General features: G+C 38.1%; 1 protein-coding gene across 4 annotated transcripts in view; it reads right to left on the bottom strand.

Moving 5' to 3' along the window:
- Nucleotides 1-14083, bottom strand: part of ap3b1a (adaptor related protein complex 3 subunit beta 1a) — an 88188-nt gene that overhangs the window by 11432 nt on the left and 62673 nt on the right. For all 4 annotated transcript variants that reach the window (XM_036140497.1, XM_036140500.1, XM_036140496.1 and 1 more), the window contains 4 exons: nt 9005-9233; nt 5240-5324; nt 3126-3223; nt 684-822 (listed from right to left, as the gene is read on the bottom strand). In XM_036140497.1, the coding sequence (XP_035996390.1) occupies nt 684-822; nt 3126-3223; nt 5240-5324; nt 9005-9233 (551 nt within the window). The remainder of the gene's footprint in view (nt 1-683; nt 823-3125; nt 3224-5239; nt 5325-9004; nt 9234-14083) is intronic.

Raw genomic sequence — 14083 nt, 5'->3', positions numbered from 1 at the left:
TTTTTCCAGAAATTAAATCTTAAAAAAAATTGTAAATTCAAGTTAATCAATTAAATCAATTTATTACCCAGCCCTACCACACAGAAACTGTTTTTAAAAACTCATGTCATTGTCAAGCTGCAACAATAGTTTTCAGATGTAACGTCAGGCATTAAAATACAATGGTTAAGGTCATTCCAAAAACCTATTTTCTCTAAACAATTCAAAACAATTTAATACATTTTTAATAGATCTATTTGCACATTTCCACAAACCCACCTTTTAATTTTCCAACATATGAACATAATATTCTTTGATTTGTACAAGTTTTCTGTTTCTACCCATCATTCACTTCTCTTAGATTTCTCACAGATTTCTCTGTCAGCATCCATATTAATTTAGGCCTGAAACATACTGAAATAAATCAGATTTTTTGTCCCATTTACTTTAAAAATTCCTGTTATGACCAATTTAGAAAGTAACTCGACAATTAAAATGAGGGACGGCAGCTGTAGTACTGGAATACCTAAGAAATAAAACCAATTAAAGCTGTGCAATTAGAAACCATTGCACAAAAGTAATTAGGTTGAACTGCATGACCATATGTATATAATGGTGTTTAGGGATGTTTCATGTTACAAATACATCTGTTTGCAGCAAGCAGAAACAGAAGTGAATCCAGATGAAATATTCCTGCGTTTTACCTCTGAAGGTCGTTTTGGCCAGATGAAACCACTCCTACGTTAGCCACAGACAGGACCTGCTTACTGATGTTCTGCTTGGAGGTGTTAGCAGTTGCCATGGTGATGCTCGCTGAAGTCTCATTCATGCCCATGAGCTTTTCTGAAAAGATGCAAAAATATTTGTAAAAAGAAAATTACATAAATCAGGGAAAAACAGTGCATCTGTGCACTGATACAGATTGACAAAGATCAATCTATAGGAGCACAGATGCACTGAGAAACTGGCAGGTGACCTGAAACAGAGAATCTTTAGTTTGACTGGCCCTGGCCAGCTGGACAGAAATTAAAAAATACTTTGTTTTTCAAATCAGTGATTGCACCATACAAAACACTACTAAACCCTAACCCAACAACACCACTCTTCAGTATAGATGTTGTTACGGAGGGAAGAAGACTAAATCAGCTTTTTATGTCCAGGATCAGTAAGAAGTTTAAACAAATTCAGGAGAGGCACAACCGGTGCAAGACGCTATTTAAAATGAAACAGTATTTTCTAGGACATGCTGATGCAGGTCTGTGGTTCATTTAGGCTGTGAGAGAACAGGTATTTCTGCAGATAACAGGAAGGCACGACAGTACTGTCAAGTGTTTGACTCTTTTGGGCTTTGAACTTCTGTTTGTTATGGAACACGCTGGATTTGGAAAGGTCAGCAATTTTTGGAAATCACAATTATAAGATGGTATATTCCCCAGAATATTCCACTGAAAACTGTGGTTTTAACAATGCTAGCCATGCAAACAGCAGCAACTGTTGACATAAGGTCCTAAAAAAAGAAATGTGATGGAAATCTTTTTTATTGTTTTGATATAACAGCAAAACCCTCTTTGCTGTTCTTCTTACAAAGAAGCATGAAGTCTAACAGAAAAAACTGACTGCTTGGGGGGGATTTAACATGTATTTTCAATGCTGGTTTTATATCTTTCTGTAATATACTGTGGCTCTTAATAGCTAGGAATCAGCAAAAAATGGTATTGGCAGGTCAAACCTTTACAAAAGCCAGAGATCAGTCACAAAATTCTGATTGCTCCATCTCTGCTGTGGCGTATGTTAACAACTCTACATTGGTAGAGTAGAGCAAAATGAAATCGTTCATCACCTTTAAGTGTGCAAATATTCTCTATCCTGCATAAAAACATTCAAGCAAACAATTTAATGCAAACAAAAAGGAGCGTTTATCTGTTCTGAGTAACGGGAAAGGATTTAAATGAAAGAATGAGACAAACAGGAACACTTTAGGTAGAAAAAAAGTGGTCCTAACATCCAATATAATAAAACCCAATTACCTGAAAGAAATTATTGACTTTACTCCAGTGGTATACATTAGAGTACATTTGTTTGAGAGAAAATTGTCCGAATGAACAGTCTGTTATTTGGCCTTAGATCTCTCCTCCCTCTAGTCTAAGTGCAGCCGTATCCAGTTGAGCTCAGACAACCATGAATAAGGTTAATTAAGGCAGAATCAGCATTTAAGAAGCACTCAAAAGCACACTGATGGTTGGGAGGGGTTCCTCTCAATACGTGCCACCATATCAACAAGATGTGGACTAATTTGGAGACTTTTCAGGTAATTTGTTTATACTGTTTGTATAAAACATGTGTTACCAGATCTGGTTAATATGTTTTAACCAACATGACATTTTGAGGTTAAACATTGGTTGCTGTACATAAAAATAAGCCCCTATTGGTCACAAGCAGGACTGCAGAGTGCAATTTAAAAAGCATTAAATTGATGCTTTTTATGCTATTTAGATCACAGGCTCTAATAGAGCGTATGTAGGAAAACTGGGCTAAAATCTCTGCTGGGTGAAATTATTCTAAAAAAAATCCACAATGAATGTCTGAAATCTCAACAGTTGACAAGCTGGTTGACATTTATTTAAAAGACCCTGAATCTTTGCCCTGCAATCAACGGCTTAGGCTCAACTGAACAATGTCTCTGAACTTGGTTTCCAGGTTAAAAGTTAAATCGGAGGATGCAAACTCCAAGCTGACATCAGTGCTGACCAGACTGATTCAATTCAGCATAATAGGTCTGCACAACGTTTTGCAAATACATTGTCGTCACAATATCAGTGTGCAATGCTACAGGTCACAGAGGGATGGAAGCTCAGGTAAGAAAGAAAGGAAAGAAGAAAATAGTCATATATCACACCTAATTTTGCCATCAGAAGACTTTCACAGATCATGTCCTAATTGATTAGCATCTGCAGCATTAAAAGTCACACTGAGACTCTGTGACTGCAAACACTAAAACTAAGAGAAAAGCTCAAGACCAAAGGCTTTTATTCAGTTAAAACCACAGTGAATCAGGGTCGTACATAGTATAGTTTAAGATTCAGTCGGGTTGCAACACATTTCTTTCCATTTTCAAAACAGAAACGAGTGATAAAATGTGGACTCACTTTGCTCATTGCAGAAGTCTGGTTCTGTCATGGTGCTGGGCATTAACAGCTCTCCTACAGCAGGCTGAATGGACACGCTGAACTGGTCCTCCTTGGTGCTGAGCAAGGTTAAACACAGATACAGAGAGAACTTAAAGACCCTTTCAGACATGCAACACTTTCCTCATTGGGCTTTTCTAACAGCAAGATAATCCTTTGATGCCTCCCTCTCTTAGCTTTTGTCTAAAAAGCTGCAAATATCCCCATCAGTTTTAGCAAGCCTCAATGATCATTTTCAGCACCATTAAATGAACAGAAACCGCTGGGGTGGTGGTTCTTAATTTAGTATATCATCTGCACTTAAGCAGGTACAAACATATAACATATTAAAAGGTAGCTAAATCCAAATGAGCACCCAATACCTGCTGGAGAAAACGATCAGCCCCCCGGAACCCTTCAGGATACATGAGTGTAGATGTCAAATTTATTTAAACAGCAGATTTAAAAGCAACAACAGCTGACCAAAGTGTTTTTAATAATAACACCATAAATCTGGAGTTGTCTTGTAGATTATTCGATGCTACAGGTAAGCCTTAAACAAATGTAGAACTCTTGGGGTCATGAACTAAAGATCATCTTATATTGAACACATTCGCACCTTTTTTGACAAACATCAAATATGAACATGAGAAACCTTGACCAAACACTTTTTAACAGACCACTCATTAATCGCCACGTGTGCTTGGAGCTCTCTGTGGAGTTTGAGAGGAGGTGTAACGTTTCATCGTTATGCAATTTCTTTTAAAATTGGATTAGTCTAAGCTATCATCATGAACTGCCAGTGGTGTAGATGTGTATTTCAAGCTTGACGTCTGGTTTGAGACATTTATTCTGAAGCTAGTAAGGTAGAGTTGCCCTGTTGTGTTGAAGGAGTTGGGTTGGATGATGACATTCACTTATTTAACCACTTAAGCCCGAGGGTCTATTTCCCCAAAGAATCCATACTCATATTTCATAAGGCATTTCTCAACTTGAACAATGCCTAAACTGCTATTCTTGTAACTAAGCAACATATAGGTCCTGGAGGATGATGCAGATGTGAAAATTTGAGAGTAAATGTTTCTAGGCCTGACTAAATGAGATTTAAATACCCCCCCCAAAAAAATTTGTCTAAAAACCCCAGATGTATACATACAAAACTTCTTACTTTTGCTGTAAAGAAGGAAATAAACAATAAATTGTAACTATAACATCTTGGTTATATCTGTAGCCAGTTTGTTATCCACACAACAAGCAATGGAGAAGTTACACATGTTTAGAAAATCCAGGCGGACCCAATCCTGTTTTCAGCCCAAGTACCACACTGAGGCCTAGCCCACAAGTAGCAGGGAATTCGAGAAAACAGATACATTTTTATGTGGTTATGTCAAATAACCTATAATAATGAATTTTGTGGAAAAGAATTGACATATTTCTTAAGCTATTCATAAAAATCTTATTGTGTGGTCATGAAAAGTACACGTTAAAGATGAAAGATGCCGAAAATGATTGCCATATGCTGAAATATGAAGTCTCACGTTGCACATGCTTTTCAAGAATAAAGATTATATTAAAACCTTATTCATAAAAGGGCTTTATATATTTAAGAGAACAGTAAACCCTTTTTAAAATGCCTTTTAGTTTAATCTGAGAGAACCAACAGAACGGTAATGTTTTGAACAGTTATGTGTCCACCTGCCTTTTTCCTGGATGAAATGTTTCTCCTGTGATTGCCTCACAAACCAATGCTCTGAATAGCATTTTGGAGCAGATTGATCCCCAGCCCCACTCCCCCATCTCAAACAGATTTTCTGATAAGGTTATTGATCAGCAGAGCAGCGGTGCCAATGGCATTCAGCAGGCTGATTTGGGCTGGTGCTGATTAGCGGGGGAATAATTGTTATCCCAGTGAACCGGGATCAATTGTGGCTGATGTCTCACCTGGGAATGAGGGCCGGGTGGGGGCGAAAACAAACGAAGAATTAGGCAGGAGAGGAAAAATGACACAAAGCGAGACATGATGCAGACCAGCAGTGGGAAAATTGATTCAAACAGTCACACAGCAGATTTTTTTTGAGGGGTTCCTGCTGCCTTACCATAACTGGAAGTTGGCTGCTTGCGTTGAGTCACTGAAGTCGATACCCATGGACACGGTTACCGAGGCCCCTGGCTCCAGCCGCTCTGACAATGGAAATGAGGGGAGGCAACACGAGGGGGAGAGAAGAAAGCGTGAGTTTCAAGGGCATGGTGAAGTAAAGGGAGAGTGGATGTGGAGCGGGCCTGCCACAGCAGCAGAGTGGAACAGACAAGCATCTACACAGCATGTGTTTTCTACATCACAAAGCAAGGCCACCATGTGTGAGAAATCCATCCTTCAATCTCCCTCCCAACAAATTCAGCCTCGGAAGAAAAAAAAAAAACACACACACACACAAAAGAAAAGAAAAGCATCTTTCCAAAACAACAGAGCTGTCAAGGACTGCATCAGCACCAAGAGAGCTGAGTTGAGGGAAACAGGCAGAGCGGGCAAAATACAAGGAATTTGAAAATGCTCATGGGAGAATGAGGACAGATTCAAGCTACACCAGGAGTTTGGAGTGGCTTTAGTTTTATTGCTGGGTTTTTATGTTCATGATGAGAAGCCCCTCCCCACAAAATCAGCAGCCAACCAGATCCGGTCAGAAACAACAGGCCTCCTGGACTCATCATCTGAAGTCACTCATCTTCAAAATAAGCTAAATGAAATGATTTCAGTGCACTACAGAAAAATAACAGCAAAATTACTCAGTATGATCACCCCTTAGCAAACAGCCATAAAACAGCCCTACATAAAGCTTTGTCTGAATTCATCCCCTGCAGTTTATCCAAACTAAATCCAGCCACTGGCTCACAGTACCCACACTCAATCGATCCAAATTACCCACCGTTTGGCTGCATGAGTTCCTTCAATGCCCAATCAATCCCCTGCAAAGGGCGCCGTTAACATGCTTCATCGCACATCACCTCTGTCTTCGCTGTGCATTCAGCCACACATGCAGAAGACATTTTCAAGGTCCACTTTGGTTTCTTTGGTTTTTCAAAAAGAAAGCTGGTGACGGTGTGTGAATTTTCTATTTTATTATTATTATTTTTTTTACAATATCAATGAAAGTTTGATTTGATGATATCGGATGATTTTACTTTAGGTTGAGGGAAAGGGACGTAGCTGCTGGGATAGATGGATAGATAACTTGATGACTATTTAGGATCTGTCTGGAAAGACATTATGAGCAAAGAAAAATCTCAACAAGCCACTAGCATGGAGCAGGGACAGTACAGAAAATATATTTGGGAAGTGACAAATATATTTAAATGGGACTACAGGTCAAACGCAAACAAACATTTGAGCAAAACATGCCAGTTAAAAAAAATTATACACAGAGTGATACATTTCAGCCGTTTACTTCTGGATTACAGCTAATGAAGGCGCAAAATTCAGTGTCTTACAAAATGACACTCATCTAAGACCAAAAAAAACACTTTAATGCAAAATGTATTTAAAAATATCTCCAAAAATCTCTTCAGTTTATCCAGTTACCAGCCTGTCGGAGTGGCTTTAGCGTAAAGTGCTGCATCAACGCAGCGTGGTTTGACAATGATCGGCCCGTGGTTCTGCTGAGCTGCTCAGAAAGTCCAGGATGCTTTGATGGCGGCCTTCAGCTCGTCTGCATTGTTGGTTCTGGTATCGACAATACTCCAGATATTCTCTTGTGTGGTTTAGGCCAGTTTGCTGGATGATGAAGTATAAATATCTGATAAATATAGCTCCTTTGGGGAGTGTGGGAAGGTGCCAACTATCACGTCAGCAGTTTTACTGATAAATGTGTGTATCATAAAATAATATTTATTAAATATACAGTTTAATATCAACATTTATGGGCATTAAATATTTTATTTAACTGTATTATAGTATCCTTGTTTTGGTTTATATAATATAAAAAGTCTTGTAATTTTGCATTTTCATTTCCTGTAAGCAGAAATAATCAAAACTACAAGAAATAAAGGTTTGAACTACATCACTGACTGTAATGACTAACCCAACATTTTAAATTTTGTTTTTTAAATACTGAATTAATTCCAGTTAATTATTTTTTTTTATATCCGTCAGAAAGTGACCTATAAAATGTTCATGTAGAATTTTTTTATATATATTTTTGATTCTCTAAGAACAATAAAATGTTGAAACAGGAAGAAAAAATATGAAATTCTCAAACAGAATATGACCGAAGACCTTTAAATCAGAAGCCTTTAAAATTTTGCAAAAAAAAAAAAAAAAACTCTTATGAGAGACATTAAACTGATTAGTGTTAATTTTGATATCAAATGTTTATTTTGTTTTTGCTTGTCTAATTACTAAAATGTAATTTAGTTAAAGTCATAATTTAGTCATTTGCTGAAAATGTAATTGGATGCAACTAAATTGAATATCCATCTTGGTATAGACAGGCATGTTTGTTATTTGAAACAATTTTAGAAGAATTAAGAAGGTTACATTTTTAATGAAACTAAAAATTCTACTCAGGATGTGCATAGTGTGCAAAAATTAAGTCTCATTTGTTATTTTATACCACTCTCACATTTCCCAACCACTAAAGATGGGCATGACTGGATTTTAGGTCCCATTCATTGATGACGATAATGCACAAAACGTTGCTCAAAATACCTTATCCTATGTGTATGAACAGGTAGGTGCTTTAAAGAACCTTTACGGAAAAATAAAATTTATGTAAAACATCTAGTCCATTGGTGACTGTAATGTCAACATAACTTTAAATAATCTTAGCTCATTTATTTTTCCCAGCAGCTGTGACCATGGAGATTGAACCATGGAGTAGCAGACCAAGCAGATGTCTTACCTTATAAGGGTGACGGTTCCTTAAGCTTAGAAACAACGATAATATTAATAATTATAGCTATAAAGCCTAAATTTGCCACTGTCACATTAAGAGTAGTGGAAACTTCTTCACTCAGTCGACTCTTGCTTCAAAGTTTTACAAATTCTCCAAATGCAAGAGGCGTTAACTGCTTCCTGCAAACTTACCGTTGATTTAAAATAGCATGAATCTGAGAAGGAATAAGGATTATAACCACAATTATCTTTTCTTCAATGGGTACCTCTTTAGTTTATTTGCAAACCCGGAAGATATTGAACACGTGTTCTGTTCCTTTAAACAAATATGGATTTATTTTATGTCTTATAAGCCCCATCCATACAAAGACGAACACGGTAAATTTTCATAAACGGTGAGGGGAAAAAAATGTCTACACAAGAAGAGCACACAACTCATGTGAAGAAACAGCAACATGGCGGGGAACCAGACATGTTCATCGTGATCTTGGCTGGGGTTGGGCTGGCAGGCGACACGGCGTGTAGAGCGTGCTCGTTAGAAAGGAAGAGTCCGATGATGCTACCAACAGCCACAACAATGCCAACATCTGCCTTAGCACGAACGCAATTATAATACCAGACAGCGCCATGTTTGTTGTGATTAGTGAGAGGGATGTGGATTACAGAGAGAGGCGAAGCTACAACGTCATTGTTTAAGAAAAGATGTGGCTCGGATGTGCACACGGAAAAACAAAACAGTTTTGAAATCCATCCACTCTGGGACCTGGTTTTAAAAATGAATATTTACGGTCTCCCAAAACGCTGGATCCATGTGGACGCGCAGCCTAAACGACAAAATACCTTTGCAGATTCGCCTAATTTTGTCTGCATGTGTATGGGGCCTAACAAAAACATACAATGCATCTGGTGAGAGTATAGATTTCCACGTTGTTGCTGCATGTTGATAACAGTTCTCCGTGTGTAAGGAACTCACCAACGGTGTTAAAGCAGTGGATATTCAGGCTGGCTGGGCTCCGATCTCCTATGTGGATCTCTTCCAGGCTGTGATCTGAGCTGTTGGTCAGTATGACCTGGACTGCCACCATACTGGGCTGGTACAGACACGGCTGCCGGGGGAAATGGTACTTGGCTGAGAAGCCTTTTCCCGTCATATGGTGCAGCAGCTCGTAGGTTTTCACAGGACCAAATGACGGAGTAGTGACCTGGAAAGACAAAGGAATAAATTAATAATTCCTTTTGGTTCGTGTGGTTTCTCAGCAAACAAGCAACAATGATAGCTCTTCTAGATGAAAGACAAGATTCAATTCTTCATCAACTTTTTCAGAATTTGTTAACATTTAATCTATTTGACATTTTAAAAGAAAACCATAAAATCACAAATCCTAAAAAGAAAAGGCCATTATTTTTAGCTTTTTTTAAACAAATGATAATCTGAAAAGTGTGGTGCAGTAGAATTCAGCTACTCTTTCATCGGTTACCCCTAAATAACATCAAGGACAACCGGCAGTCTTCAGACCTGATTAGTAAACAGAGTCAACCTGTGTGTAACTTCATCTCAGGACAAATCCAGCTGTTCTACGAAGGCCTTTGAGGTTTGTTAAAGAACATTAGTGAACAAACAACATAATGGAGACCAAAAGAACAGTCCATTATCCAAAAATGAAGAGTATGGCACAACTTTAAACCTACATGACAAGGCCCTTAAACAGAAAGGCCGATCAGGGTGAGCATTAATCAGAGAAACAGCAAAGAGGAGCTGCAGAATTTTTTTTTATATTTTTGATTCTCTAAGAACAATAAAATGTTGAAACAGGAAGAAAAAATATGAAATTCTCAAACAGAATATGACCGAAAACCTTTAAATCAGAATACGTCAACAAGGCAACAAGTCGTGCATACCACAACTCTATGAGTGGGAAGAAAATCATCATTGTTAAAACAAAGTCATGGCTGCAACTTGCCAAGGGTCGTGTAGAGGACAGATTAAATGTGGAAGAAGGTGCTCTGGTCAAGTCAGGAACTCAGTCTGAAACATGGTTGTGGCAGTGTCATGTGGTACCAACACCTTTATCAGCAGAGATAGGGAAGCTGGTCATAGCTGATGGGAAGATGGATGGAGCAATCATGCAAGAAAACCTCTAGGAGGCTGCAAAAATACTTTTAGACTGAAATGTTGGTTATTTTTCCAGCGGGACTGTTGTCCTAAACATACAGCCAGAGAGACAATGGGATGGGCCAGACGATAATTCAATAAAAATATATATTGATCCATAGACGTGTGGTGCGATAGAAAAAAAGGGTCAGTAAAAAGTTCAAATGGAACAGTTTTCCCTTGTTTTACATTCTAACCCACCATATAGGTTAATACCACAGTCACTACATTCTCCCAAACAAACACAAACGGAGACCCAGGAACGCTCGTCACCACGCTCCGCCCCTTCAAAGAGTTCAGACAGCATGTTTTCTTTTTTTTCTTTTTCCCCTTTTTTAAAAACTTGCAGTTTGGTACAAAGTTGGTTGAATAAAGGGCTGAGTTTGAATTCAGAGTTTGTGTTTTCTTTATCTAAAAAAACTTAAATATGTTTTGAATTTTTTTTGATAATTATCAATATCGATCAATATGATTTCAATTTTATCGATAGGCTTTTTTCCTAAATATCGTCCAGCCCTAATGGGATCCCATCTAACCACCAGACCTAAATCTAACGGAGAATCCATCAAGACCTGAAAATTGATGATCACAGACGCTTTCCACCCAATCTGAATGAGTTGGCACTTTTTTCGAAGGAACGAGGAGCAAAGGTTTCAATCTGTAGATTTGTAGAGCTGGTAGTGATACAACAACAACTAGACAACTGGTTGCTATACACCAGTGCTTCTCAAATAGGCTTCTAGTTGTTAGAAACCATTGTTATATGCTAGAAATTAACCCATATACACATTACAAATTTTAAAAGGGATTCTGTGTAATCTTCAGAATGACACCTTCAATGCATTAAAACAGAAAACGATAAGTTACAATTTTGACCCCTTTTGTTCGGATGGGGGTGGGGTGGGCGGGTTAATGCCTCTACAACAGAAAACATTTGAGAACCAGTGGTATACACCAACAACTAGACAAGACTACTAATAGGGGAACTGTATACAAATGGACACCACGCTTCAGATTTGTACCCATGAATTATTTCCTTCCACTTTACAATTAAGCACGACCTTGTGGAAAAACTTCATGGGGTCCGGACCTTTTTTCCAGGCTTCACCGCGGCTTTCTGAGATAACCCAACACTGCGGGACATTTTGCACAACGTTGTGCAAATGCATCGTGTCTAGAGGCCAGATTAATAGAAGAATACCTGTTCCTCACATCACGTATGTTCATTCATTGAATATATCTAATCAGCAGCTAGAAGGCAGGTCCTGTTAGTGAAGTGGGAGCCATCCCAGCTCTCCCCCTGTTAACTCTGTACGGTGAAGACGAGTGCATTTACGAAACGTCCTCAATCAGCTGAGTTAGATAAAAATGGGCTGGATGCTCAGGCAAAGCAGGCTGAATAAAAACATCTCTAATGAATAGAAACACAAGTGCCTGCATTGGCCAAAGCTGCCTCCGCTGGCTGTTTAAAGGAGCTTTTACCCTTTCAGAGGCAGGAAATTGTATTACCTCAGAGAGAGACGCTGAAAAGAAAGGAGGTGGAGGCGGCGTTTTAGTTTCTATCCTCAAAATTAACATCCTGTTACGCAGATGAACACCGTTCACACTTGATGGTGTCGAGATTTTCTCTCGATGCCGGCAACTGTCTGCTCTCATTAGAGACGAGATGTCACAGCCCACACGAAGCAACGCGGCACTCGCATTGTGATTTTTTTTTTTTTTTGAGTGCAGAAAATTGTCGCATAAAGTCCGTAAACATCAGACGTGTCGGTGTTGTCTCCGAGCAAAACAAACTAATGATAACCACAACAAGAGTAGGAGGATTTTCTTTTCGGGGGGTCATTTCTTCCTTGAGTGACGGCAGTAATTAGTATAAAAAATAAACTAAAGATAAAGATTGATACTGCCTGCTGAGACTCTAAAAATCATTATCACCTGAAAGCACTCAATCCAAATCTTGCACCAATAAACAAGAGCTCGGGGGAATGAAAATGTGCGTTCATCACCTGAAACAAAGAACCCAAAATATCAATCGCAAAATAGTTGAGACTTAGGAAAACTGAGAAATAAAAGTATTTTAAAAGCAACAGCAACTGAAACAGACAATTGTTCTAAAAGCTGTAGTTGCAGCCAGAAGTTTACATAAAATCTTTTGGTGTGATACAAATGTTTTATATTGTGCTCATATATTCATTTTGGGCTTTGTTTTTTTATCCATTCTGTCAACATAAAGCTTCAATGATTTTTTTGTTGTGTAGCTTGAAGTAATTTCTTTTATTTTCACACAGTTAAAATATTATATGCACTAATCTAATATTTGGTTACAAAATATATTCCTAAATTTACCCAAATCTTTAAATAAGTGGTGCTGAAGGCTTTAAAATGTCTTAATTTTACAAGATAAGTCAAATTAACTTCTCATTAGATCTTATGACTGCTGCTGGCAGTTTTTGTTTGCCAGCATATAATAACTTGTTTTACAGCAGTCATTAGATTAACCAATACTGAAAACAATGGGAGGGTCCTAAGGGCTCAACAAAAGTTTAAAAGCAAAAATGAGCAATTAATGCATCTTGGGAAAAGGTTTTTTTCTAAACAAGTGGATATTTCAAATTCAGATCGAACAAATGTATGCAAGTACAAGTTATTCAGATGTATCACCAGTTTGTTAACAATCAGGAAGAACAACTAAACTGTCTCTCTACAGATGAAAAGAAAATTAGAGTTCAGAAAGTACCCAGGAATCACCAGCCGCCCCTGAACTGGAAACAACTGGAACACCAGCGGCACAATCCACAGCTGAAGGAAGTTGGATGATGCCCTGAACAGAGGATCAGCCGAGACAGAAGTCCCTCCTCCAACATCTACGTCTACAAGTTCGACTAATGTTTGCAACTAACCAAATGTAAAAGTTAGATTCCATGTGGAAACCAGTTTTATGGCCAGACACACCTGAAGGAATTGAGATTAAATCTTCCAAAGACTGCACTAGCTGTAATCTATGGTGGTTGTAGCACCGTGCTGGGGGCTGTTTAGCTGCCGCTGGTACTGATGTGTTCACCAGAGTGGATGAAACTCTAAAAAAACCACTACCTCCAAATCCCTAAAACTCAACCTGAAATCAACCTTTAGATGGTTAAACCATAGACAGAGTTTGGCCTACGCTTAAAGGGGGCATGTCATGCTTTTTAGTTCTTCCTTTTCACATTGAAATCATTCAGTTGTAGTCTATAAAAAGTGGAGTTGCAATAATTTGGTCTGAATTCCTTGTTCATTTATTCCCACACTTCCCCTTTTTACCCATGACCAATTAACAATGTAACTTTCTGCAGCAGTGTTTTTTTCATCCTCTGAACATCTATCACCATAGCAGGGAAGTAAACAGGCCCTTCAAGCAGTGTTTTAAAAAGAAGTGGGTCATGATTTCTGTCTTTTCTCTTCGTTTTGTCGATTTATGCTCTGTACAATGGTACATGTTGATGAAACACAGGGTAGATCTTATCATCAAAGGCTTTCATAAAGTTTTGCTGTGTTTATTTTGAAAAATATTTAGACAAGGCTCAGAAAATTTGATTCATTTGGTTTAATCGCCTATGAATCAGACACAGTGAGATTTGTAAATGTGGTTCCACTTGAAAAATAATCTTTATTGCTTAGTGTCACAAATACAAAAAATTACAGTTTATAACTTTGGAGCTGTACTTTATATCAGATATGTAATTTCAGGCAGAAATTGCCCCTGAAACCCTCTGGGCTTAAAGGGTTAAGGGCTAAAAAAGTGGATTTTGCATGATAATTACACTTTAAATAGAAGCACCATGCCAAGAAAACCAATTTTAAAAAAAAAAAAAAGAAAAACACCAAGCTCATGAAAAACACCAAGAGTCGTCTAATTACCAA

The sequence above is a fragment of the Fundulus heteroclitus genome, chromosome 8 (assembly GCF_011125445.2).
Source record: "Fundulus heteroclitus isolate FHET01 chromosome 8, MU-UCD_Fhet_4.1, whole genome shotgun sequence".
In the NCBI taxonomy this organism is placed as follows: domain Eukaryota; kingdom Metazoa; phylum Chordata; class Actinopteri; order Cyprinodontiformes; family Fundulidae; genus Fundulus; species Fundulus heteroclitus.
The sequence above is the reverse complement of the archived record's forward strand: the minus strand, read 5'-3'. Positions and strand labels throughout refer to the sequence as shown.